We start from the raw sequence: 27459 nt of genomic DNA on the forward strand, positions 1-27459 counted from the left end.
AAGTTAATAATGACTTCTCTATCATTTTGGTTATGCGTGAACAAATTGTCTCATCATTGCTTCCTCTTTTGCCAGAAAGCAACCTCATACCTTTTTAATGATAAAGGAAAAGTAATGTTTAAATAGTTCAAAGGTAATTTATTGGACTGTTTCTAGCTGTGCTTGGTTACTCCAGACACTGAGAAAATTTAGAAACTATTGGGTCTTACAGAGTACAAATTATTAACTTCAAGAGAAACAAATGGAACACCAATTTTTTTGGTGAATTCTTTTAGTTCAGCTAATGTAAAATTCTATTTTGAAAACAAAGGACAAATAAACCTGAGTGTGTTGACGGAAAATTATTAAGGATATTTGGCAAGTTCCTCACTGCTTTTAGTAAAAGAGCACCTGCAACTTCACGCTAAGAGTTCTGGAGTCTTTGCAGGTGGATTCAGGCCAGGCCCACTGTCTTCTCTGGAACAACATCTAACATTCGTCAGGAGCCTATATGTGCCCGACTCTGCATAACAGCCTTGCATGCATTTTATCACACTTAGGGAATGTGAAGATTAAAGAGAATAAGTCATTTTTATAGGATTAAACAGCTAATAAATTCTGGAACAAAGTTTTAATCCGATTATGGATCTTAAGCTCTTACCATCAGATATACTCCTCCCCTGCTATAAGTTACTAGCAGAGTGGAAAACACAACCGGTGATTCACTATTATGAAATTATGTTATTAATAAATCTAGGACTTTCTTTACTATTTATACCCTCTTCAACATATCTTTGCCAACTGTGGGTTTATTCACGCATTCACTGAACAGGGAGGCACACAGGAAATTCTAAGACGCCACCTCCAGTTCATCCGGCCTTGGCTGCTGAACTAGGTCAAAGTCCCTGAGGTTGCAAACTCTCACATCTGTCCCTGACTTTTGTAGCACCCACCATACCTGTGGGTTGCTTGTAGGATACCTGTCCTCCTTGCTAGATTGCACACACTCCCTGAGGACAGGACACAGTTTCCTGCTCCGTGCTCCAGGCTGAGTACCTAACACAGAATATGCACGCAATAAATAATTGCTAAGTTGAGTTGAGTTGAGCAGAACTGAGCTGATCTAAGCAGAACTCAGCTGAAGGCACAGTTCCTCTATCTTCAAGAAACTAAAGCAATGATTCTCCACCTTGGGTGTACACTGGAATCACTTAAAACAACTGATGCCTGGGCCCTACCTGCCTGCCCCCTCCCAAGGAACTCTGCTTTAATCAGTCTGGTTTTCTTTCTACTTTTTGCCACCATGTGTTAGTTTAGTAGATCAGGATATACACAGTCTTACCACAGAAGGCAGTGAGTTAACATGTGGAGGGACTTCCCTGGTGGTCCAATGGTTAAGACTTCATCTTCAGTGCAGGGGGTGTAGGTTCCATCCCTGGTCGGGGAGCTAAGATCCCACATGCCTCGTGGCCAAAAAACCAAAATGTAAAACAGAAGCAATATTGTAACAAATTCAATAAAGACTTTAAAGACGGTCCACATCAAAAAAAAAGAAAAAAAAATGGCTAAGTTGTGGCCTGAGCGTTGGGACTGTTCAAGGCTCCCTGGATGTCAGACTGCGCTCAGCGCACATGATGCAGTGTTTGTTCATCCTTCTCAACGGTGACACATGCACAGTGTGAATCACGACAACTCGCACATCGTGTAATTCAAAGTAATCTTTACAAAGATGTCCCTTTTTTTGTTTGTTTTGGGGGGGTTTTTTGGCCGCGCTGTGCAGCCTGTAGGATCTTAGTTCCCCCACCAGGGATGGAACCCGTGCCCCCCGCAGTGGAAGCACAGAGTCCTAACCACTGGACCGCCAGGGAAGTCCCTAAAGATGTCGCTTTGACTCCTTTTAAAGGATTCTGATTTTTTTCCTCTGCTTTTCTCTAGAATAATATCTCCAGACATGATGATCACCCTTGCCGAAACATTGGAATGGACACTTCCGTGGCTTCCTTGACAGGTCAAGAGAAAGCAGGTGAAGTTCAGACTGAAAACGAGAGGAAACACCTATAAGCTGAAGCCTCAAATGTGGTAATAAAACCAAGTGTTGTGAGGACAGACCATTTGGAGCTCTTCCTCACGCTTAGAGCAGTACAGTCTACCAAGGATTACTGAGGCTTTCAGAAGGGCTAGCCTAATTCCCAGGACATGGTTTGCGCACTGATAATTTCCCTAGGCATTCAAATTATATATTTGACAGTTTTTCCTGTCACTTTTTAGTCTGGTAAATAAGGACATTGCAGCCATTCCAATGAACTCGGAGAATATAATGTATTAATAAAAACATATTAATGCAAATTGACACTAATTTAATTTTTAAATAGACAGTATATGATACTTTTAGAAAAGGAGCACTTATAAATAATGCCCTTGTAAATCAGGGTTTTAGGCTGATAATTTTTCAACATCAGATGTAAAGAAACATTTTAGTTTTGCAATTAAGAAAAATAACACTTTTCTGTTTGCCTATTAATTCCTAATGGAGTTGGATGACCACATCAAGGTCCTTAGGGAGACTGAATCTGCTTATTCGATAAAATAAGTCCACAACTAATCATGTTCGTTTGCATCTGAACATGCTAAAAATTCCTAACTTCTTTATTCCATAAGAAAAAAAGTACACATTAGACTATGTACTGCTGGTTTGAGGAGGAGACTTATTTTCATAATTCAGTCAATAAAGTAGCCTTAACTCTGATGGATTTGTATATACAATATGAGCCACTGCCCTTAAAAAAGTATATACTCGTTCGAATGTGCACCTCACCTGCCAGCTCTCAGCAAACTTTCCTAAATGACTCTCCGAGTTTGGAAATGTTCTTGAGCTGAGTTACAGAACAGCTACCTGGCTTTGCCTCTAACAGGTCAAGAGCTAGTGAGTAACGGTAAAACCAAAAAAAAGAAGTATCAAGTAAAGTAAATGTTTGTTAACCAAAAAGTAAGCACTCAATACATAAGATTTACCCCATTATTTGGGGCATAATAGTTCTACATTCTTGCAAAGAAAGTTTAACTTGCAATGAACAAACTAGAGAAAATTTTTGAACTAAAAGAGGGATAAAAATTCCGAAGTGCAATAACTTTCAGGAAATGAGTTCTCTTTTAACAGTTTTGTAGGTAAAACCTTTGTAAAATTTTGACATCTCTATGCCTTCTTAAGCCAAGTATTCAAAGAACCATTTAAATTTTTCTTAAACTTCCATAAATTTCCATAAATTTTCCTTAATGCCTAAGGAGCATTAACATATTTTTGTCTACCTGGGTTGACCCCCAGTAGTGGCTTTTGAACGGCCATTTATCTCTAAGTAAACTGGTCCACACCCCCTCACTGGGCACCACCTTCCCCTTCACTCAGCCAAGAGGGGTACTGCTACTTCTAATTCGGGCCCGTCTTATTTTCAGTTGTCAGGCCTCAGGAGGGTCTCTTAGGCATTCACTTGTTCATTCATTCCACACGTATTTCCTGAGTACCTACTATGTGTGCCACTAGAAACACAGTGGCGAATAAGACAGTCACTAAGTGAGGTACAAGATCTTTGTGACAACTTGCAGCCACATAGGGGCTTTGGCTTGGTTTTGCCTATTTTAATACTGTTGGAAGTCTGGCTTCTCATCTCCTAGGTTTACTGCATCTAGAAACTGCATAGTCTGTTTCTCTGTTATCTTTCATTTGTATTGTGGGTAAAGGGTTAACCAACCTTTTGTTTTTCTTCAAGAGAAGGTTCCCTTAGGTTGACATCCGAGCTCTGTTCCCCTGGTAACCTGGCAAGAGTCAAATGTCAAATACGTTTCTAAGCAACGTTGCTCATGATGAAAAGGACCAATGATTGGTACCTTGCTTCAGATTGAGAGGAGATGTGAATGAACTCTAAGGACCTGACGGGGAGGGACGTCGCATTTAGGGGCTGGCACCTGAGAAGTTTCCTGACGTCTGTGCCCAGTGCTACCTGGACTGAGGGAAGGACCCCCCTCCCCGGCTCCTCCTCTCCACCTTGGAGCAGGTACCTATCCCCTGAGTCTGAATGTGGAGTTAGTTGAACCTAAAAAAAGATTTCCTGGTGGGCACTGCATTTTCTCTTCCTATTTCAGTATCTTTGAAATTTGAGAATATATAACAGCTGTCCATGTAACTCTGTTCCCAGTTTTCATATATAACGATGAATTCTGTCCAACAGAAGCAGCAAAACTGAATTGATTATTGTGTCCAAAGTTTGGTCGCCTCTATTACTTCCTTCCACCAAGTTCTCAAAACCCCCGTTACCCTAGTACTTTACACGTGAAGGCCCCCCTCACCCTTTCCCTGTACTTAAAACACTTCAGGGGCGTGTTTTGAGAAGTGAAGATTCATTTGTGCAACAGAATAATATTATACTTGATAGTTACTCTCATCCTACAAAAGTTTTCCTAATCCAATGCAATAAAAAATAGTAATAATGTTAAAAATTAAAATATGTGAAAACAGTATTTAATAATGAATTGGCCATTTTTTAATTAAATGCTTGAAAAAAATTTACAGGCTGAAGAGATAGGAGAAGCTTGTGATGGCTCTGAAATTGATGACTAGGATCTTCCAAGGGTTTGGAAAATGAGAGCACTTTCTTTTACGTAAGTTCATTTCTTAAAGTAGCCTTTTCTTCTCCTTGATACTGGAAAGGAGGCAGATTTTTGGCTTAACATAAGAAAGAACTTTCTAATAATAACACCTGCTTGAGATAAAAATGACTTTAGTTTGACTCTTGAAAAATGAAGTTTCCCATTTTTGAAAACCAAAGGAGGTTAATGATTAAATTATCTGGATTCCTTCCAATCCGGAAAATCTTTATTTAGGGCTCATTCTTGTAATAAATCTTTATTGAGAACCTACGTGCAAAGCATAAATATTTGTGAAATTATTGAACTTACTTTTGACTCACTAGTCAGATTCAGTAAGAGAAAAGGAAAATAGGAGAATCTGAGGGTAGCTGCAGAATTTGGAAGAAAAACGATGAAAGGTAAGTGAAGCAAAAAAGAAAATGGAGAATATCTTTTCTTAGAAGAGAAGATCATCTTAGGATGAACCTTAGGAGTTAGCTGGAAAGAATTTCAGAAACGTCTTGGAATGATGAATAAGCCCTCCCTGAAGCAAGAGGCAAGACAGAACAGCAGGTTCTATTCTGGTGCTCAGGTGGGAGAGTTCAGATTCGTGTGGATGCCTCAGGGACAGGCTCTGGGGACAAAGGACAAGCCAGCCTTCCACCCTGGGTCTTGGCACTGCCCCCGTGTGGAGCCCTCTATCCCCTGCGGCCACCACCAGGCCAGGTCCAGGCCCAGCCACCTTCTTGGGCCCTGTGCACCCCAAACTGCCCCACAGCAAAAGCACATGCCTTCAGAGTCATCTCTGTGTGCACCAGCCGCTGTGCATGTGGGCGGAGCTGGACCACAGCCCTGCGTGCACACAGCTACCTGCTTACCGTATGTGCCCATGCACACGCTCTGCTGTCCTATCAAACTCAACTCACAGCACACAAGCTCAAGGATAAATGATGAGGAAGTTGAAGAGAGCAAAGGCAGAGCATTACGCTAAGTCCATACAAAGCCCTCCGAGCACAGGACCCTGTGCGTCCTCACACTCGAGGGTCCTTGCAGCTGGTCCTGCCGCCCTGTGTCACACACTGTGCTGGATCTCCTGCAAGAGAGGCCACGTGATGGCTGGTTCAAGGTCAACTCCCAACTTACCAACACAGCCATAAATAAATAAGTAAATAAATAAATAAGTAAATAAATAAATAAATAAAATAAACCCAAAGTTTAAAAAAAAAAAAAAAAACTACAATGAGCTATCACCTCACACCCATCAGAATGGCCGTCATCAAAAGAATCTATAAACAGTAAATGCTGGAGAAGGTGTGGAGAAAAGGGAACCCTCCTACACTGTTGGTGGGAATGTAAATTGGTACAGCCTCTATGGAAAACAGTATGGCGGTTCCTTAAAAAACTAAAACTAGAGCTACCATATGATCCAGCAATCCCACTCCTGGGCAGATATCTGGAGAAAAACATGGTTCAAAAGGATACACGCACCCCAATGTTCATTGCAGCACTGTTTACAATAGCCAAGACACGGAAGCAACCTAAATGTCCATCGACAGAGGAATGGATACAGAATATGTGGTACATATATACAGTGGAATATTACTCGGCCATTAAAAAGAATGAAATAATGCCATTTGCAACAACATGGATGGACCTGGAGATTATCATCCTAAGTGAAGTAAGTCAGACAGAGAAAGATAAATATCATATGATATTGCTAATATGCAGAATCCAAAAAAAAATGATATAAATGAACTTATTTAAAAAACAGAAATAGATTCATAGACTTAGAGAACTAACTTATGGTTACCAGGGGGGAATGGGGCGGGGATAGATTGGGAGTTTGGGATTGACATGTACCCACGGCTATATTTAAAATAGATAACCAACAAGGACCTACTGTAGAGCACAGGGAACTCTGCTCAATATTCTGTAATAACCTAAATAGGAAAAGAATTTGAAAAAGAATAGATACATGTATATGTATAACTGAATCACTTTGCTGTACACCTGAAACTAACACATTGTTAATCAACTACACTCCAATATAAAATTAAAATTAAAAAAACAAAAAACAGGGGGCTTCCCTGGTGGCGCAGTGGTTGAGAGTCTGCCTGCTGGTGCAGGGGACACGGGTTCGAGCCCTGGTCTGGGAGGATCCCACATGCCGCGGAGCAACTGGGCCCGTGAACCACAACTGCTGAGCCTGCGCGTCTGGAGCCTGTGCTCCGCAACAAGAGAGGCCGCGATAGTGAGAGGCCCGCGCACCGCGATGAAGAGTGGCCCCCACTTGCCGCAGCTAGAGAAAGCCCTCGCACAGAAACGAAGACCCAACATAGCAATCAATCAATCAATCAATCAAGCTTAAAAAAAAAACCAAAAAAACAAAAAAAACACAAAAATCCTCACTTCTAAATTCTAGCACTAAGATGGAGAAAGCAGGAAGCATTGTCATGAGTTGGCCACCTGGATGAAAAGGCACTGCCCCCTTCAGCTCTGTGCTAGCTTTCCTTTGCCCTCGTGCATCTCTTCCTCAGGAACTATCCATTCTAGAATTATCTAATTGTCATCCAGGAGGGGTTTGCATCCAGGGCAAAACATGAGTAAAATTCAGAAAGGGTGAGAAGTACCCCCAGACTTTGTACAACAGGACCAGCTTGATTATGAGGGAAGGTGGAAAAGGAGACCCAGCAGAGCACAGACTAGTGTCGGGCAGATCACTTTAGGAAAGAGCACGTGTGGGGTTTAAGACCTGGAAATTAATTCCCTTAAAATCAGCCCACTCTGCTTCGTACCTCCTTGAAGTTTTCACATACACCCATTTTGAAGACTCCTGGAATATTCTAAATATTATTTCAAAATTCAAAAAAGAAAAGTTTTTAAGGATGAGTATGATGACTTCCATTTCTGGTTATATGAGGGACTAGCTGTCCAGAGAAAGCCTTCCGATATGGATCTAAGCATTCTGGATAAAAATTTTTTAATATTTTAAAACTACTGGTAGAACTGTTTTGAAAAGAATAGATAAGGATAAGAAAGTGAAAATCCTGAGAGTTAAGCCTCTCTTGTGCTGGCGTTTGTCAGGAGGTGGGGCAGGCGTGTGTACCTGGGTCTCCTAGGTGCTCATAGAGTGGGGAGAAAAGACAAAATCACGAGGCCTGTAAAAGTCAAGAGGATGGATTGGGAAACATCCACATGAACCCAGAATCCCAGAAAGGATACACTGTCAGAGGGTTGAGCTGGGGAGGGAGTTCTCTCTAGAGAACTGCCCTAGAGAGATACAGTGCAGCTGGGCCAGAATTTATATCATCTGTGTTATCCCCTACAATAAATCTCTGCCAGATGGTTGGTTTAAAACGCTTCCAACAACTTATTGGGGTGATGGAAAGCAGCCCAATAATGCACAACTATGTAAATATACTAAATTACTAAATTTACTACTAAATTTAGTAAATTACTAAAACCCAAAGTGTACACTTAAAATGGGTGAATTCTATAGCATGTAAATTATACTTCAATAACGCTTTGGGGTCAGAGGTAGGAGGCAGATTGCCTGTCTTGCTCCCGATCTCATCGTATATCAATAGCCAATACAGGCAGCTAATGCCCTTCACCAGCAGTGTTTCCTGACCAAAGACAGAATCAAAAGGGAAAAGAAATCCAAGAACAGAAAGGCAGAATGAAGAGAAAACTTATCCGTGTCGTGAGACACTGGCTGTGTCTGAATTGTCTTCCAACATGACTCAAGCAACCTTGGCATAGCAAACCAGGTCAAATCTGCATTAATTCACCACCATGACACTCACGCTATGATTACTCAGAAAAAAAAAAGTGATCTTGGGATAAATAGAGGCGCAAGAACAAACTCATAACAACTCCTCCTTTTGTCTTTTTCTGTGAGAGGTGGAATGAAGAGTGTTTGGCTGTGTGACCAGCCCTCCTGAGAAATGCAGCACACAGGGAATGCCAGTCATGTGCCCTGTCCTATCACTGTCTTCCCCGAGTCTTAGGGGAACTTGTGAGTTTCTGTGGTATATGGTTACTCTCCCCAGCCATGTGTCAGCACAAATGTCCCTCACCTCCTTCAGCTCTTGGGTTACTTCTTCATATGTATTGTTCTTCCTACTCACTCACACGAGTCTCATGTACTTGTTTCCTACTTCTGTCCCAGCTAACACTGCTTTCCTCTTGACATGGAACAAACAAATCTATTTTTAAGCTAATTTCGTTTTTCCCTGAGAATTTTATAATTTCCTTCTAACCAAATCCAGACAGTATCCCAAAATAATACATTTTGGTAAAACTAATATATTTTGAATGTGTCACCTGTTGACTAGACTTCTTCCACTATTTTACAAAGTAATCCCCAAAGGCAATCTGGTCTTCTTTTTTTTTTTTTCCTGGAGATTTGGAATTAAAACTTTTATTTTTTTTGTTAAAGTATAATAGTTGATTTACAATGCTGTGTTGACAATCTGTTCTTAAAATGAGTCTTTTCTAAACAGACAGTAAGTCCACTTTAAACGGTATTTTGGTTTTTAAGATTACAAAATAATGCACAACATTTGTAAAATGTCTAATAATAAGAAACATACAGATGTAGAAAACAAACTTACGGTTCCCAAGGGGGAAAGGGGGGAGGGATAAACTGGGAGATTGGTATTGACATACACACACTACTATATGTAAAATAGATAACTAATGAGAACCTACTGTATAGCACAGGGAACTCTACTCAATACTCTGTAATGACCTATATGGGAATAGAATCTAAAAACGAGTGGATGTATGTATATGTATAACTGAGTCACTTTGCTGTACAGCAGAAACTAACACAACATTGTAAATCAACTATACTGTAGTAAAAATTAATTAAAAAAAAAAAAGAAACCTATATCCTAAAGCGGGAAGCCTCCCTTAATGGCCCTCACTGAATTTGGTCCCCTCCTAGGGGTAACCACTTGAACAGTTTGGTGTGTGTCCTCAAACCCATTGCTCTAAGTGTTTCCATCTGTATTCACACACGCGCGCACGCACACACACACAGTGCAATCTTAAATTTAACTTTCATGGAATAAGTCTGTACTTTTTTTTTTTTTTTCGCTTAACATACCCTGGAGATCTTTCCCTGTCAGTATATAGAGTTCTAACGTCATTCTTTTTGTTGCTTCATAGAATTCTATTACATGACTACACCATGATTAACAGAGTTTCTATTTTTTTGCTATTGCAAACAAGCTTCAGTGAGAATTCTTTATGCACAAGTGTCAATATTCCTATGTGATCGATCCCTAGATGTGAAAGAGCAGAGTCAAAGGCATGATAGCTACTGCCGAATCACCTTCCATAAAGGATACATCAGAATCTGCTCTCACACTCAGTGCATGAGAATACCTGTGTTCCCACACCCTCATCATTCCTGGATTTTTATCTAACTTCTTAATATCTCGATATCAATGGATTAAAAAAAGGATATTCTTTTTCAGTTTGCATTTTCCTGAATCCTAGTGAAGTCTAGCATCTTTTCAGATGTTTTCAGTCATTTGTATTTATTTGCCTATTAATTCCTGTGCATTACTTCACCCATTTTTCCTACTGCCCTACTCAGAGTGGTTTAGAGAAATGCTCTAAATTATGCCTAATTATCAATTGTCGATTCTTTATGTGAAAATATTGCCTCCTTAGTCTGTTGCTTGTCATTTTGTTTTGCGTATGATTTTTTTTACTGTATGGTAGTTTACACTTTTTATGGAGTCAGATCAATAATTGATGGTTTCGGGGTGGGTGCTTGCCTAGCCCCAAATTACAAAATAATTTTTCTATATTTTATTTCAGTACTTTCAGTGTTTTGTTTTTTATATCAAGACTCTTATTCCATCCGGATGCCCTGTGTCCTATTTCCACTCTTTTGTGTTTATTTACTGAATTGCAGTTACTCTGGGTTTTGTTGGGAAGAATGACTCATTTCTGTAGTTCCTGCCACGGTTGTGTTTTAGGTTAAAGTATCTTTTGCTCTGGTTTCTGGAAATGGGATCCATCTGCTTACCGACCTCTAGTCAGTCCTCACTGATAGATCCTTTCCTTTTTGCTAGCACTACTTTGTTTGTATTCACATTTTTACATCTTCCCTTTCATTTCAATGGAATTTTGGAAGAAAATAGGATATAAATGCACATGCTTGTCTGCCATCTTGAATGGAAATGTCTGTGTATATATGTTCTGAGAAACACTTTCTATTATGAAATAAAAATATGCACATAATCAAAAATTTGGAAAATACAAAAAGACACAAAGAAAAAATAAAAATCAACCAAAATTCCACTATTCGATAATAAAAAATATCAAGATGTTGGCGAATTCACTACCAGCATTTCTAATGCATATAAATACAGTTTTCATAGAAATGTTGGATCGTATCATATATTTAGTCTTATACTATGCTTTTTAAACTCATATTACGTGAAGAGTATTTTTCTATATCCTTGAAAACATGATTTTATAAAAAAATGACTGTAGAGTACTCCATCTGCACATATTTCTTAGAAATTAATGATCAGTTTCTTTTTAATAATATATGAATTTCCAGAAAGAGTAATACATTTCCATGAATCAATACAATCAGAATTCTCCTTTCCAACCCCGACTCCCAGTAGCCAGTTTCCGTTCCTGGAATCAACAAATGATATCTGATTATTTTGTAAAGATAAATCCCATATGTGGAACTGGGTGAGAGGTTACATACCCTTCTAGTTTCTGATACCTACTTGCTCTCCAGATTTGTATAACTTATACCACCTCCATATGAAGACGTTCTCTCTCTCTCTCTCTTTTTTTTAATATTTGTCAATTTGGAAGGCAAGGAATGATTTAATATGCATTTCTCTAAGAATAAAGTTAGAGCATTTTCTTTCATATGTTCATTAGCCCGTTCTACTGTACATCTGCCATCATAAACTATCTGTCCGTAGCCTTTGCCACAAAGAACCCTTTAAAAGTACTTTCTTAGTTTTCAGGATTATGGTCATCCACTAAGCATTCCCACACCAAGTCAGACTGAGGCCTTTTCCAAAGGCGGGGCCTCTAGTTCCCTGAACTGTATCATCAGTGGAGCCCCACTGCTTTACATTCGTTTTGTTTCAATGAGCTTTCTAATACTGCTGGAGTCTTCTTTCTTGAGGTCTGCTGTGAACTTCTGACCAGAAAGAAGAGGGACAGCCTAGGATTTTTCTCAGAGAAACCATGAAGATGACATAAGGCTGCCGTTTTCCGACATCCCCCGATCTGAGCTCTTGCAGGTGGGCTGTTTGACCTGGAGTCCATCACCCAACTTCTCTGTGCCTTAGTCCACTCTCACTCCCTGCTGAGTGCCCCCTGCACCTCGACCCATTCTGTCCCCAAGTGGGGAAGTCTCTTCGCAGCTACCTCTCCTCATCCAGGCTGCAGGTGCCCTCCTTCCATGCACCCGGGGCCCCTCCCTGCATGTCTATATCATCTGCAGGTGTGCACTTCCTGACTGTGTCTCACCCCCCCCCAAAAGACTCTGCGGTTCCCCCAGCCATGCAGAGGCCCCCCCACGGCACATGTCCTCGGGTGATGTTCGCTGACTTGAAACCAATGAACACACCTGCCCCATTCTCCAGGCTTATACAGCCTACCTGGCTCTTCTCACAGCCAAATAAAGAACAAATGTGCAGTTCCTCACATACCCACGTCTGTCCCAGATATAGGTTGGCTATCCAGCTCTCCTCTGCGTGTTCAGCACTCCTGGGCGTCCAACTCAACCCTGGCTGAACTCCAAAGGCAATCTTGTCCCGACTCCCAGTTTTTCCTTCAGCACCCGGTAACTTGGTGTTTCTTCTCCTCACGCCACCCATCAAACTCCACCCTCAGTCATTTCAGTGGTGACTCATATGAAATGATTAACTAAGATTCTTAACTGATTTTTTTATCTTTTGTTCCCCTGACAGATGTAGCATTGCTGTGTCTTCTGGATCCTTGAACTCAGTCACTTCAGTCATTTCCGTGGTGACTCATGTTAAATGATTAGCTAAGGTTCTTAACTGATTTTTATCTTTCTTTTTTTTTTTCTTTTTTCCCCTGACAGATGTAGCATCGCTATGTCTTCTGGATCTTTGCACACAGAGAAGACGTTCAATAAACACCGGTTGAATCAGAAGCAGTGCTGACTTTCTTTTTCCCAACCCCATCTCTTTAGAACAAACTTCTTCCGCTTCTCCTCGGCCCCCAGCTAGCTCCGCCCCCACCCGCCTCCCCCAGGCTCTCCCAGGCCCACACGCCAAAGTCCGGGCCAGCGAAGCTGTAGACCTTGATCCGGGCCAACGAAGCTGTCGACCTTGATCCGGGCCAGCGAAGCTGTCGACCTTGATCCGGGCCAGCGAAGCTGTCGACCTTGATCCGGGCCAGCGAAGCTGTCGACCTTGATCCCAAGCGGAGGAGTCACACGCTGACCCGAACTGGTATCTGTGCCCCGCACTGCAGGCTGCAGAGGCTGGACCTGGCCCCCTCCCGCAGGGACCCCGCATCTGCCGCCCCCGGTTCTCTTCTACGGGGGTCCCAACCTCCGGCTGTGCTTTAAAAACACCTGGGGAGCTTTTTATTTTATGTGGCAGTAGAGCCGTTTACCTGTTGGTGATAGTTTCAGGTGCACAGCAAAGCGACCCGGCCATACATATACATGTATGCGCTCTCCCCCAAACTCCCCTCCCATCCAGGCTGCCACATAACATTGACCAGTGTTCCCTGTGCTCTACAGCAGGTCTTTGTTGGGTATCCATTTCAAATATAGCTGTGTGTACATGCCAATCCCCAACTTGGGGAGCTTTTTAATCGCTCGTACCAGGGCCCCCTGCCAACCCGGCAATTCTGAGTTAATAATCACGGGTACAGCTTGGGCATCGCAATTTTTAAACACCCCCTGGTGCTTCTCCTGCTCGGAATCCAGGTGCGCGAGGGGTCCCCGCGACACAATCTCCAGCTCCTGCATCCGGCCGCCTGGGAAAAAAAAAGAGCGCGCGCCCACACGGCGGGCGGGGCCCCCGGGCGCCCCACCCCCGCGCGGGCGCGGCCGTCCCGCCCTTGGACGTGGTCTCCGGCGGCGCGGGGATAAATCCGGAGCCTCGCGAGGCTGAGAGCCAGTGACGCGGGACCCGCGGCGCAGCAGACCCGACTTCTCGGCCGCAGCGAGGGCAGCGCGTTCCGGGTGAGTAGCCGAGGCCCGCGGGCTGCGTTAAGGTCAAGGGGGGGCGGCGCCTCGAGACGGCGCAGCCCGGGAGCCTGGGCGGCGGGGACGAGCGCGGGCCCCCGAGGAGTGAGCTGGTGGCCTCCCGCCCCATCCCGGAGCAGCGCGGGGCTGATCCCTGGTCCCCTCGTCTTCTCCGGGGCATTCTGACCAGGTGCCCTGCTCCCCGCTGCTCTGTGCATCTGCCTGTCCCTCCCCAGCCATCCCCCCGCATTCACCCCATTCCGCCCCCCGGTACCAGGGCCGACTTGGCGGCCGCGCCCTGGCCGGGGAAGCGGAAGTCACCTGTTTAGGCTGCACCGCGTTAACTCAGCTTTTGGACCAAGGGGGCAAGCCATGGGATGGAGACACCAAAGAAGTCTTCAGCCTGATGATTAAATTTAATGCACATGCTCCCTGACTTCCTAAACTTTATACTAAAACAGAACCAGACGTTTACCTGGGTTCGTATGCATGCTATAACCCTCTTTCTTTGGTATAGCTGAGGATCCGAAGTTCATATGCTAGCAGAAACACCAATCACAGCCTTAGCTATTATTTACTTTGCTGTCACGTGCCTGGCACTGTTTTGGCAAGGCTTCCACGTTATGGGGAGCGGGGGGTGGAGGGGTGCGTAACCTGGCGGGGGCTGAGATCCAGCCCAGCGCGACTCCTCTTGCCCCGACCCCACGCCACGCCCTCCTCTACCTCTTGGAGAGGGCTGCCCGCAGCAATGGGGACTTTTTTGTTTTTCCCCGATCTGCTCAGAAGTTTCCTACGGGGTAGTAGTGACCATACTACCCTCCTTTCCTTAATACCTGTATTAACCTCATTTAGCTTGCACACCTTCCCTAGTTCGTAAATGTTGGCATGTACCCGTAGAATCCCCCTATTTAGATGAGGAAACTGAGGCAGAAGAGATGCAACAGTTTTTAGCAAGGATGCTGAGAAGTCAGTGGCAGATCCAGAATTCCAACCCAAACTTTAATCTCTAGACCTCACTACCTGTGCAGGTACCCAGCAGACACCCTAAACCCCAAATGAGGGAGACCGCAGGATGCTAGGGTCTGGAGAACCTAGGAAGAATCTGCCAGGACAGGGATTAAGAAGGGGCTTGTTTTAGGGCTTGCATCATGCCGGCACTGAGACAGCAGAACACCAAAGTCTAGAACCCGGTAACTTCCATGTCAGCCAGCACAGTGGTGAGGCTTCCGGCCACCCTTGTGGTGCTGGAGACACTGAGGAGAGAGGTGTCTCACCAGGGCAGAGACTATGGGAGGCTGCCCACCCCTTCAGCCCCAGGGACCAGCATCATACCTGGCCGGGGTCTGTGCTCAGTAAACATGATAACGAACTCACCTGGCCTGCACGAACTAGCACAGGAAGCCTAGCTAAACCACACACATACTCTTCTGGTCCTCAGTCCCATCTGTAGAATGAGCCAAGAAACAACAATTCAGGTCACAATTTCCTAAGGGTCTGACCATGCTTCAAGGCGTCCTGTAGATGAATCTGTGAGAATTGGTCTGTCCTCAGCCAAGCTGCAAAGTAAGTGAAGAACCGCTTCACCTCACTAACGATGTCCCTCTTCTGTCCTCATCCCCGCCTCTCAAGTGACCACTCCATTCAGGGAAGCCTTCCACCCACAGCACAGTTTGCCCCTTCTCTCCTCATCCCGGAGGAAATAAGACCTTCCCTTCTTTCTCAGCTGGTTGTTAGTGAAGCATCTTACACACTCATTCTCACTAAAGTGTGAGTAACTGATAGGACGGAAGCACTGAGCCTTGTATGTGTTTGTCAAGGGGAGGCCTTTTATTCATTCAGCAGACCTACTGAGTGCCTTCCCGCGGGTCTGAGAAACTAGGTGACATTGGAAAGCACTTACTGCTGGCCAGCACTGTGGTCACACGCGCCGCAGACATTCTCATGCCATCTGCGAAACCACCCGAGGCCACAGGACCAGTAGAGGTGCGGAGACCGAGGCCCAAAGGGCCTTCGTGGGCCGCCCCAGGTTCCACAGCTTGGCAGGGGCAGGGCCTACCCATCTCCCACCGATATCCTACAATCACAGGGCCGAGTGGGAAGTGATCTGGGCCTCAGAGCATGGGGAAGGGGTACCGTGTGGTGACAGCAAGTCCAGGCGAAAGGTTCCGAACGTCTGGTTACTCCCCTCCAGGTACATTATACAAATAGGGTTTTACATTTTCCTCTTGAATCTCAGATTTTAAAGAACAACGGTGCAAATACGAAAACAGAAACCTACACGGAGGTAAAAATAAAACCAGAAGGGAGCAGTTACATCATAAACACCACATGGTCAAGACTTTGACTGTGAATAATCAGGACCTGTGATTATTATGAAGAAAGGTTAACTACGAGAAATAGTGAACTTCTCCTTTGGGTTAAATCTGGGCACGTGCACAGTTCCTGGTTACTGAACCTTTCTGTCACGTATAATGCTTAGCAGGCACGCGCATAGCAATGACCTTGCTGCTGTGAAGGTAAGTTGGACGAGATGGTCCCTGTGGGTTCCCTCCCCTTTCTAAGTTCAGAGTCTGCTACCAGGAGAGATGTTTACATCCCACTTCTTGGTTTCTTTCACTATTGCAGAAAGTATGAGCTCCGTGGAGTAAGCGAGCTCAGAGGGATTGGATACTGAGGTCCTTACATGAGTCTCTCTTGCTTTATAGGTGTCAGCCAGAACATGGCGCCCAACCTGAACTCAGTCAAGAACTTGTTCGTTTTCTTAGGAAAATCACTGTTTGCCCTTCTGGAGGTTATGGTTTTTACCTTCATCCCAAGGCCACAGAAGAGTGTTGCTGGTGAAATCGTACTTATAACAGGCTCTGGGAGTGGACTTGGAAGGCTCTTAGCCATCAAATTTGCCCGCCTTGGATCGGTGCTTGTTCTCTGGGATGTCAGCAAGGAGGGGAATGAGGAGACCAGCAAGATGGCTTGGGAAGCTGGAGCCACAAAGGTTTATACCTATACCTGTGATTGCAGCCGGAAGGAGGAAGTGTATAGAGTGGCCGATCAGGTAAACCTGGGGTGCTTGCTGTGTCCTATGGGTAGTGAGAACGCTACGTAAATTCTTTGACATCCATCAGTTTCTTTGTCTGTTTGCCTTCCTCAGTGCTGATGTGCCTCTCTCCCACATCCCTTTACTTTAAAAAATATTGGAGAGTGGGAATTAGGATTTTTGAGTTCTCACTGTGTGCAATACACCATGCTTAGCACCCTGTGTGAGTTGTATCACAATCCTGTAAAGTCAGGCCTCTTATTATCTCCACATCACAAATAAGAAAATGGAAACTTAGGGCAGGTGAGTCGCTTACCTGAGAAACACAGGTAATAAGTAGCAGAGCTACAGCTGGGACTTGAGTCTTTTAACTCTGAAGAACGCCCTCTAACCAGCGCGTGTGCTCGCTGTGCTGGCCCCCGTTACCGTGCGAGAGATGGGCCGTAGCACCCTTCTTTGAGGGTAAAGAAACTGAGAAACAGGGCTATTAAATAACCTGTTTGGGGTCACCGAGCTAGCACAGGACCAAGCCAGGATGTGAACCCATATCTAGCCTCATTGTAAGTCCAGCTCTTCCCTCTCCCCCAACAGAGCTTTCCATTAACGTGCATTTCTCTTAAGTGGTCATATGAAAATCAGAATATTCATCCTAAAGACTCAACTGCAGCTGCTGCTTTGGCAATGACACAGATGCACTTAGAAAGAACGCTTTCAGGAAACCAGAGCTCCCATAGGCCAGCGGTAAGGGCGTTCTTAGCTCGTGGAGGCACGTACCTGTTTGGAGGCTGCCTCTTTTCCCTGAGAAGGATTTCTCCGCCCGCTCACTGGCACGAGCGCTCCACACATCACTTTCAGAGCCAGAAACTTTCTCGATTGCATCCTAAATTTCTCCCAGGCTATGGATCTCGTTGGCTAGTGGATACACAGCACGTCAGCCTCCGTGCTGGGGCCCAGGCCTTCTGCATCAGCAGATAAGGAAGGTGGCAGCATCTGCCTGGCTTCAGTAGTACCGCCTCCCTGTGCCCGGCTGCACCATCCTCATAGGCAGGTTCACCCCCATACGTGCACACCCACACGTGTGCACACAACACACAGAGCTGGAGATGTTAAGTGGTGCTGCAACCAGTGGTGCCCTCGGATTCCGGGGGGACGGGGCCCCTGCTGTGCGACACAGGGCACAGGAATGAAATTCAAAACACAAAGGCAGAGGGACAGCCGCAGCCCCTGCCGTCAAGCCTAGAAATTCCTGTTGCTCATTTCTGACAAAGGGCCTGGGTCACATGCTGAAGGTTTGCTCTAAGGGGAAGGCTCCCGCAGCGCTCCCAGAATTTTTATTCCTGAAGTTTGTTGACACCTACTCTGGCCAGTGTGACAGCAGCAGACGGGGGCCCCCTCTGATCCTCCTTTCACAGATCTTACACCTGAAAGTCTGTGTTGGGGAGAAGAGAACCAGCCAGCTGGTGAAAACAGGACGGACGGGTTCTGAGCTCAACGGTGTGTTTGAAACACGCATGTGAATATCGTACACCCTCCGTTCCCTGCCCGCCCCCATCGCTGTGCGGGCCAGGTCGTGATTTATATGGCACGGCTGTCATGCCTGATGTGCCATCGCGTTAATTAAAATGGTGTGCTGCTTACACATCAATTTAGCATAGGACCAAGTTACTAATCACGGAGTGAGTATAAGAGTAGCTCTACCTGTAGAAGGAAAGTAGCATTGCAGTGTTGGAAACATCATAGGACGGGAGGAAAATGAGTAGAGAGGCATCAGACTTAGATCTCTGATGCGCCGTAAACTCTGCAAAGGAGATGAACATACTTTGTTTTTAGAGCGCATTAACTCAGTCTGCGTTAACAAGGACAGGGAGCATATAAAACTATTGGGGAAGTGAAGCTGGGTGATGTAAGAAATTACAGGCATACCTCGTTTCATTGCACTTCAAAGGTACTGTGTTTTTTTTTTTTTACCATTTGAAGGTTTTTAACAAATTGAAGGTTTGTGGCAGCCCTGCCTTGAGCAACAGTGTTGTCACCATTTTTCCGCCATTTGCTCACTTCCTGTCTCGGGGTCACATTCTGGTAATTCTCACAGTATTTCACACTTTTTCATCATTATTATGTCTGTTCTGGTAATCTGCGATCAGTGATCTTTGTTACTACGATAATTCACTGAAGGCTCAGATGATGGTTAGTATTTTTAGCAAAAAAAAATTTTTAATTAAGGCAACTTGTCTCTTAGACATAATGCTATTGCACACTTAATAGACTACAGTATAGTGTAAACATAACTTTTATATGCACTGGGAAACCGAAAAATTCGTGTGACTCCGCTTTATTGCGGTATTTGCTTTACTGCGGAGGTCTGGAACCGAAGCCAAAGTATCTCCGAGGTCTGCCTGTGCTGCACTGGTGGTGCTATTTTCCTTATTCAATTCAGGTTAAGAAAGAAGTTGGAGACGTTTCAATCCTCATCAACAATGCCGGAATCGTAACAGGCAAAAAGTTCCTCGACTGCCCAGATGAGCTTATGGAAAAGTCTATCGATGTGAATTTCAAAGCACATTTATGGGTAATTATTTTTTCTTCTCATTATAAATATAAAGTTACTGTGTCATTTTAAAGTGCCTTCCTCTTGTTCTCTTACAGTAGTCTTGGTCTCTAAATAAAGCACAGACTTCTTAATTCTAGCTTGAGCTGTCCTCTCCTGATCCAACTTAACCTACACCTCCCAGCGCCTCTGCTCAGAGAATCCTACAAAGACACAACTGTCCTCTCCTCCTGTCATAATCATGAACTGAAGGCCAGCCTGTGTCAGGTACTATCCCAGGCACCTCATGAAGAAGCCTTAAAACAGCCCAGTGAGACAAGGGACCATAGAAGTTAAAAGTGACCGTGCTTAGACATGACCAGGTGACCTTATCGTTTCCCTAAGAGAGTTCCTGGCTAGAACTCTCTTGAAGTGAAAGGAGGCGTGATTAACAAGCAAGCATCAATCAGGTCTGTTCAGGGCAAACCAAGACACACGGTCACCTTACTCGGTACCTAACCAGGGAAAGGAGAGTTCCCACCGGTCCCACCTGGTGACTACGTGGCTTGAACATTGAGGCACAGCCCTGACTTCCAAGGCGATGTGCCCACATTCAAGCTGCGTCTTCCTGGCCTTTGCAAAGACCAGTCATAGCTTCCCCAGCAATACACGTGCCCTCGTTCTGCCCACCGCCCCGGCCCTTGCTCACAGCCCGTCCCCCAGACCAGCTCTCTCCATCGGGGAGTGAGAGTTTGCTGGGCATTTCCGAGACCCCCTCCATTCTCCCCACGCCAACATCAGGGGCTCCTGCCCAGCTCTCCTGTGACAGCCTTCACATGCCATTTGGAGTTTGTAGGTTTTGTGTCCCCGGTTTCACCAAAAACGTAATGCTGCTGGTGGTAGTTTCAGCGTTCCGTATAGTTTTGGGGAGAAAGATGGAAAGATTCCGAGCTAAGGGGCTACCGAGTTCCTTCAGGAACGACTGCAAGTGATTGATGTTGTCTTGTTGCAAACGCCCCGCTCCTTCTCGAGACAGAAGTTAGAATGTACGGTCAGCATGAAGATGAGGGCGTCGTCTCCTAAGTGCCCGCTCCCGGGGCTTTGTGTTCCTTCCCCGCCGCTGTCTGCGTCTCCATCCTGGTCTCCTCTTTCTCTCTCCCCTGCTAGTTGCTCGTGAGCTTCTGGCGTTGCCCTGGCCTCTGTCATCCCCTCGAGTCCTCACCCTCTGTACACTCTTCCCAGGCGAGTTCACAAACGCCCTTTGAGCACCTGCCCAGAGCAGGCACGTGACTGCTGAGGGTCAGAGAGCTCATGGTGACCATGCTCCCAAGGGGCGTGTCCCACGGAGCAGTGACGCCCCTCGTCGTGGACCGTCGGAACTCAGGATGCCGTGGGTCACGCTGAGTTGTTGGCGCCTCTTTGACTTTCCGCTTCTCTCTCTCTCTGTCTTTCTCTCTGTTAGTTTCTCTCTGAAACTCATTGAGATGCAGACAAAGGTTGTTTGATTGTTATTAGAGATTCCTTTTCTCATATTTATTCATATTATTCCTATTTGAAAATATGAATATAAATTTATTTCATATAAATATGCAACTATCCATATTTGATTCATTATTCCTTTGTTGCAGAATACATGTCCCAAAATTTATTTCTCTTTTACCTTTTTTTCCCAGGTCCCACAGGAAAGGTGAAGGTATTCTATATAATACATACTGAGACACAGTGTGTGTCTCCTCTGTCTAACAGATATTCTCCTTTCTGACATGGAATAAAAATAAGAAACCATTATTCAAAGAAGTATAGATGAGTTTAAAAATAAAGTGACATTTTTAAACTGAAGCCAGCAGCCGCATGTCCTGTGAACGATGTTCAGGAAAAATCTGAAATTCAAATATAAGCCCAGGGAGGAAAAAAGGCACCATGAATCGAAATAATCATATCCTTGAGCGCTCTTATTGGTTTGTGGATTGTGGCTGCCACAACTAAGAGTTTCCTATACTGCTTCAATTATTGGCTTAATATTGTGTTTTTAAAAGTCAAATATGAGCAAAATATAAGTCTGAATAAGTTATTTTTAATAATATTGGAATTGCCGTCAGGAAAGCACTGATACAGGTTAAACAAGTTAAGATGGTTATTTTCCAGATGTTTAAGTTTGAATATCCCAGTGCCTTCAGGTATTTTTTTGAGCTTAAACATTTTTTTTCAATCACAGTGATCATATAAACATCTGAAAAAAAATATAAAATGTGGCATAAAATGTTAAACATTTTACCTTGATCTTCTTAGACTTATAAAGCCTTTCTACCTGCTATGATCGCTAATGACCATGGACATTTGGTCTGCATTTCAAGTACAGCTGGATTAATTGGAGTAAATGGGCTGGCCGGTAAGAGAAATGTGATATTTCACAATTGCAAAGTTTCTTGTAACTTTAACTTGAGTAATAGCTCTGAATAATCAGCACTGACCTTATGCACTAATAATAAAGGATAATAGATGAAGAGGGATATTCAGTAAGGTAAGTGGTTGAGAACTTCATGGTCCAGCAAAATCACCCAGCAGTTTATACTTACACGAAGTTGAACTATGCACTTCGGAAGCACTAGGTCTTAGGCAATCCCTTGGGTTTAAAAAAAGAGAAAAGAGAGACCCTAGTGATAAATTTCTTACACAAGGGATCAGCTTAGTCACCGTCCCCCAGAACTCCCCCGGCACTGTTATCAGGATGATAAGGGGACCCTCATCCCTCCTAAGTTTCCATTAAGTGGTCTCCCCTAGCCGTGAGTTTAGAGAAAATGTCTTCACCCCAGGAAACCTAAAATTAACCTCTTTGCTTTTCCATTGGTTGGAGACTGGCAGGAACTTGTTGTGACTCCCATTTCCCTGGCAGCTGACTTGACATTAGCAGTGGAGAGGGGACAAAGACGTACGCCAAGGTCTTCGGTGAAGGCGGCCCACTGGGGAAGCTGGTTCTAGGAGGAGCGGAAGTCCTGTCCCTCCTGGAGGCTCACCCACCGGAACCCTAAATGCAGCACTCAGTAGCGGACGGCCCAGCCGGCCGACTGGGCCCCGCCTAGTGCTTTTGAGCTGAGCAGTGTGGTTCAAGGTTCACAACACTAGTCTCAGCAGATATGTCTCAGCTACATGGATAGGTTTCTGGAACCACGCATCACCCAAAATATTAGCAGTCTGTACACATCTCCCTGTGCCCTGGATTTCCCTTCCTCTGTCCTCCTTAGAATTCATCAGGTGTTATTATTACCTCTGTCTCGTACATCTGAGAAATCATGGGTCTTTGAAATAATACGAGTGTATTTACAACTCCTCTTAATCCTTTTCCTGGACACAACGTCTCTGTCTTCAGACGGACGTCTCTCCCACCCGTGCTCCCCTTAGGAACAAGTGTAAGCCTTTTGGGTTCCCACAGGGTGAGAGGTGGCTCCCCTGTGTCAGAACCTCAGGTATGCTCCTTAGAATGCAGATTCCCTGGCCCTGGGCCGTACCCACACCTCCTCATCTCGGGGGTCGAGGAGCTCAGAGAGCTGCATGTCTACCAAACGACTCGGATGATTCCAGAAGCGGCTCAGGACCCCCCCCCCTTCCCCGCCCCTCCTTCTGTGGGCTTCCCCACCGTCTTGGGCAGCCCACACCCGGCATATGTGGCCTGGATCTTGCCAGCTGGGGGAGCTGCTTCCCACCGGAGCCAGGAAGTGCGCATCACGTGAGGCAGAGGGAAGGATAAGTCCACCTAGACTCCTCTTCTGCCCACGTTTCCATTTAGCAAATTGAATATTCAGGTGTTTACTTGAAGTGAGTGTCACTGAGGACAGAGAGCTCAAAACTGACACAAATACCAGTTTCCCCTCCCCCTTGCATTTGAAGATGCCTGAGCAGTTTAGGTGGAAGGGACAGAGTCCTTTGTTTTCCTTCCGGAAGTGGAAGAATTAGAGTTGGAAGAAAATTTGATCTGAGTATCATGGCCCACACTGATCTCCATTGCCTAGACTCCCACTTGACCTATTATCTTATTTCTCCTTTTGTGCGTCTTCCTGCCCCGATTGGGCTGCAGTTCTTTGGGACAGGGACAGGACGCACATCTTGTGCCCCATGTCACGGCCGGCAGAGTGTCTGACCATCACTAACACGGGAGTAAAGGCCAGCTGTGTGACCCGCCTCTCAGGAGGCTCCCCGCAGCCCTGTTTCTCCACGAATCCACGTGGTCATTGTATTCTGACCTTGAGGTGACCGTGGTCCTTCCCACTCACTCTTCGCCCCTTCCAGGTGGAGCAGACCAAGATCATACAGAATAAGAACTCTGAAATTGCTGTCCCGTTCTCTGTTGGTATTCGTGTCACGAGGAAACCTTAATGTAATGACATTTTAAAACTTTACGCTATGCATTAGCATCGTTTGTCTTTTTTCAGATTATTGCGCAACTAAATTTGCAGCCTTTGGATTTGCTGAATCGGTATTCATGGAAACATTTGCCAAGAAACAAAATGGGGTCAAAACCACTATTGTGTGCCCATTTTTTATCAACACTGGAATGTTTGACGGTTGTACTACTGGGTAAGCATGTCCTTTGATTTCAAAGAAACTGTGTTTTGAAAAATGATTGGCCATCCATTTTATTGTGTTCTATCTGTTTTCTAAAGTTGTTTAAAAAGATCTTTCCAGCACGCAGCCTGATTCATAAATGGTTTCAGAATTTCTTTCCTCAAATGCGGTTGTGTTTAAGATAACTGGGTTTAAAAGCAATGGGTTATCAAGGCTGTATCCAAGTTGCAGCCACCCTGCGGCCCAGACCTCCTCCCCCATCTCCTCGGCACTCCCATCGCACCCCCTTTCTGCCACCTGACTCCATCCTGCCTTCATCCCTGATCCCACAGAAGGACCAGAAATTGTTGAAGGGGCATAAATACCCAGTCTGCACTCATGAGATGACAGGCAGGTAGTTTTCTTTTCTTTCTTTTTTTTTTTTTGTACATACAAATACAATTGATTTTTTTTTTTTAAGATTTTTTTTTTTTTTTGATTGATTGATTGCTATGTTGGGTCTTCGTTTCTGTGCTAGGGCTTTCTCTAGTTGCGGCAAGCGGGGGCCACTCTTCATCGCGGTGCGCGGGCCTCTCACTATCGTGGCCTCTCTTGTTGCGGAGCACAGGCTCCAGACGCGCAGGCTCAGTAATTGTGGCTCACGGGCCCAGTTGCTCCGCGGCATGTGGGATCTTCCCAGACCAGGGCGCGAACCCGTGTGCCCTGCATTAGCAGGCAGATTCTCAACCACTGCGCCACCAGGGAAGCCCTCTTTTCTTTCTTTTTTTGTTTTTTTTTTTATTAAATATTTATTTATTTATGTATTTGGCTGTTCCAGGTCTTAGTTGCGGCATGCATGTAGGATCTAGTTCCCTGACCAGGGATCAAACCCGGGACCCCTGCATTGGGAGCGTGGAGTCCTAACCACTGGACTGCCAGGGAGGTCCCGGCAGTGATTTCTCAAAGACTTGCTTTACAACATTTAGACCATTCATTTAATATGGTTTCACATATGTGCATATTGTAACATCAGTGTATTAATTAGAATCATTTTTCATTTCGAATCCTAGTTATGCTATTATTTGCCAGGTCGGTAATAAGGAAGTAAGTATAGAAAAAGATCAAATCTGGCAAGGAAAGAAGCAAATAAATGATAATGTCTTACAACTGTTTTATCCTATTTTTAAGAATTGCTTTTATTAATTTCTTAATATGTGGCTTTTTTTTTTTTTTTTTTTTTTGACCCCCTAGCTGTCCTTTGCTGTTACCGATTCTGGAACCAGAATATGCAGTCAGGAAGATAGTAGCTGCTATCCTGCAAGAAAAACCATACTTATATATGCCAAGATTTATGTACTTCATAGTGTTTTTAAAAAGGTAACAGTATCTGCTTCTATTACTTCTGTAATGTGTCAATCGTATCAACAAATTACTCCAGATCCTACAGAGAGGAGCCACTTAAAAAATATCTGTTAAATGAATGAATTTTGATCCCTTGATTGTGCCCATTTGCTGACACAATCTCAAATTTGCATACTTGCAGTGCTTCCCATGAGTCAGAAAATGGAGGTTACATTTACTTTCATAGGCTGTTAGTTCTGGGCCCAGATGGGGAGATATCTGCATAGGTCCTGAGAAGGCTTTGGAAACCCGAAGAAGTTCAGTGACAGGGAACCACATCACACACTCCTTCAAATATCCATTCAATCATCATTAGAGTGGCGAGTGTGTGCCATGCTCTGTTGGCCATCCCAGGATCTGGGTTACAGCAAAGAACAAGAGAGACAAGAGTCCCTGCTCTCATTGGCTAGTCTCTTCTCGGGGGGGCTGGTGGAGGGAACAAACAAACAAAAAAGTGAAGTAAAAGAAAGATATTCTGGGTGGTCGTAAGTGCTATGAAGGAAATACAAAGCAGGAGAAGATGATCCCAGAGCAGCAGGTGGAAGAGTGTACGTCAGGATTTAGTTGTCAGCGTGGTCCTCACGAGGGTCTCATGGGGAAGGGTCACATTTGACCAGAGACCTGAAGCCGGGGAGGGCAGGAACCACCTGGATATCTGGGGCTGCCCTCGGAGGTACAGTGAGCACAGGGCCGTTCTCTTCCCCCCACTCCTAGGACAAGTCTCCGGTGTGTTTACTGTGCCTCTCCTCACCCTGCAGTGTGAACGTCGGGATGGATGGGGTCAGAGTGTCAGGAGGGGTGAGCGGGGTGGAGAAGGTGAACAGTCTTAGTTGGGTCATGCCAAAGCTCGGAGGAGCTATTGCATCTAATCCTCCCAGTGGTCCCAGAAAGAAAGAGCGATGACCTCTTGACAGTGGAAGGAACTGAGTCTCCAGAGGCCAGTAACACTGCGAGTGACAGAACTAGGATGCAAGCCAGGCTCACGACTCCACAGGACTTCACGGCTTCCTATCCATCGTTACAGAGTGTAGTGAGGCCTTGGAGACTGAATAATGTAAATAAAGCAAGGAGAGATACAGAGACCCTGGGCCAGTGTCCTCCCACGTGGTGGACAAGCCCTGAGTGACCATGAGGCAGGGACATTCAGGTGGGAGTGTGTGAATGACTTCTGCAACAAGTCAGTGGCCCTGCTTTTCAGCGGAGCCAGTAAAGATGCTTTCATGAATTATAACCAGGAAAGTTCACTCTTGTGTTCTCTTTAGTTTCTTGCCCCTCAAGGTTGGAATGCTTTTGGCTGAGTATATGGGTATCTTTAATTCAATGGATGGCTTCTCTGGCCGTAAGAAGAAAGACTGAAGACCAACTCTGGCTGACGTCACCTGATACCCAAAGTTGCATAACGTGTGTTTCAATGAAGAAGTGTCTTTGTCCGACAGAATGTATCTGGAAACCACAAGTTCTTCGTCTGCTGTCCGGACTAGTATTTTCAACCAATGCCTTTGAAAGTAATGTTGCGTACTGCTTTTCGGTTGAGTGTTTTAAATTAAAAAAAAACAAACAAACAGCCCATTTTTGTCATTTGCTTGCAACAGCTGTGAAAGTGAGATAACCCTCTCTCTCGTGAACTGCCTTTCGCTTTGCTCTTTGGGGAGGTTGCTCAGATGGGGCTGGCTGTGGTTGAGCCCGCACTGGGCAGCGGAGACGAGGGCTGATGGGTGAGTGCTGAACTGGGTGCCCTCTCTCCAGAGGACACAGAGCTCTGGATTCCCCACTGCCCTGCTCTCAGCCCTGGCCTTGTTGAAACTGTGCCGCCTGGTGTAGGAAGGCCAGCCTCCCATGTCCCCCTCTGCACAGTAGCTACACAAATGCTTGCTTCTACAGCCCTGGGTATGCTGCTGAGGGTACACCAGGGCCACTGTGTCAGTGCACATTCCCTGGGTGACCCGAGGGGCAGTGATTCTAGACCACACTCTAAATAGGGTCACATTTCTTTCCTAGAAGAGATTCAAGAATGGTTGCTTCTTACCCTGAAGAAATGATATTCTACTGAGTTAGATGACCTGTTCCCTATTAAGCCAGAAATCATATCCATGTGGGTAATTTCAAGTGCTTCATTTAGTATTTCAAGTTGGGGTT

The 27459-nt window shown here is 45.0% G+C and overlaps 2 protein-coding genes across 6 annotated transcripts in view; both read left to right on the plus strand.

Moving 5' to 3' along the window:
* The window catches only part of LOC309615334 (short-chain dehydrogenase/reductase family 16C member 6-like), a 37633-nt gene extending 33142 nt beyond the window's left edge, over positions 1-4491 (plus strand). The window contains 1 exon segment of the mRNA XM_082364816.1: positions 1915-4491. Coding sequence (XP_082220942.1) covers positions 1915-1984 — 70 coding nt within the window. The 3' untranslated portion in view covers positions 1985-4491.
* Positions 4492-13694: 9203 nt separating this feature from the next.
* On the plus strand, positions 13695-26885 carry LOC309615320 (epidermal retinol dehydrogenase 2-like). 5 transcript variants are annotated; one of them, XM_082364785.1, is made up of 8 exons: positions 13702-13819; positions 16059-16106; positions 16528-16874; positions 19294-19425; positions 21673-21772; positions 23811-23955; positions 25174-25299; positions 26586-26885. In XM_082364785.1, exons 3-8 carry the CDS (start codon positions 16542-16544, stop codon positions 26677-26679), a joined length of 930 nt encoding a protein of 309 aa, XP_082220911.1. In that variant the 5' UTR covers positions 13702-13819; positions 16059-16106; positions 16528-16541; the 3' UTR covers positions 26680-26885. The 5 variants fall into 5 exon arrangements, with proteins under 5 accessions (XP_082220910.1, XP_082220911.1, XP_082220913.1 ...); XM_082364784.1 differs by lacking the exon at positions 16059-16106 and having other exon boundaries at positions 13695-13819; XM_082364786.1 differs by lacking the exons at positions 13702-13819; positions 16059-16106 and adding an exon at positions 16118-16338.
* The last annotated feature ends 574 nt before the right edge of the window (positions 26886-27459 follow it).

Source organism: Balaenoptera borealis (genome assembly GCF_965194805.1).
Source record: "Balaenoptera borealis genome assembly, chromosome: 17".
In the NCBI taxonomy this organism is placed as follows: Eukaryota; Metazoa; Chordata; class Mammalia; order Artiodactyla; family Balaenopteridae; genus Balaenoptera; species Balaenoptera borealis.

Excerpts from the sequence above, each read along its gene's own strand:
- LOC309615320 (XM_082364784.1), top strand. The coding sequence starts at position 16,542 with ATGGCGCCCAACCTGAACTCAGTCAAGAACTTGTTCGTTTTCTTAGGA. Across the intron at positions 23,956-25,173 it reads TTTGACGGTTGTACTACTGG|CTGTCCTTTGCTGTTACCGA; the intron begins GTAAGCATGTCC and ends TTGACCCCCTAG. Across the intron at positions 25,300-26,585 it reads TTCATAGTGTTTTTAAAAAG|TTTCTTGCCCCTCAAGGTTG; the intron begins GTAACAGTATCT and ends TGTTCTCTTTAG.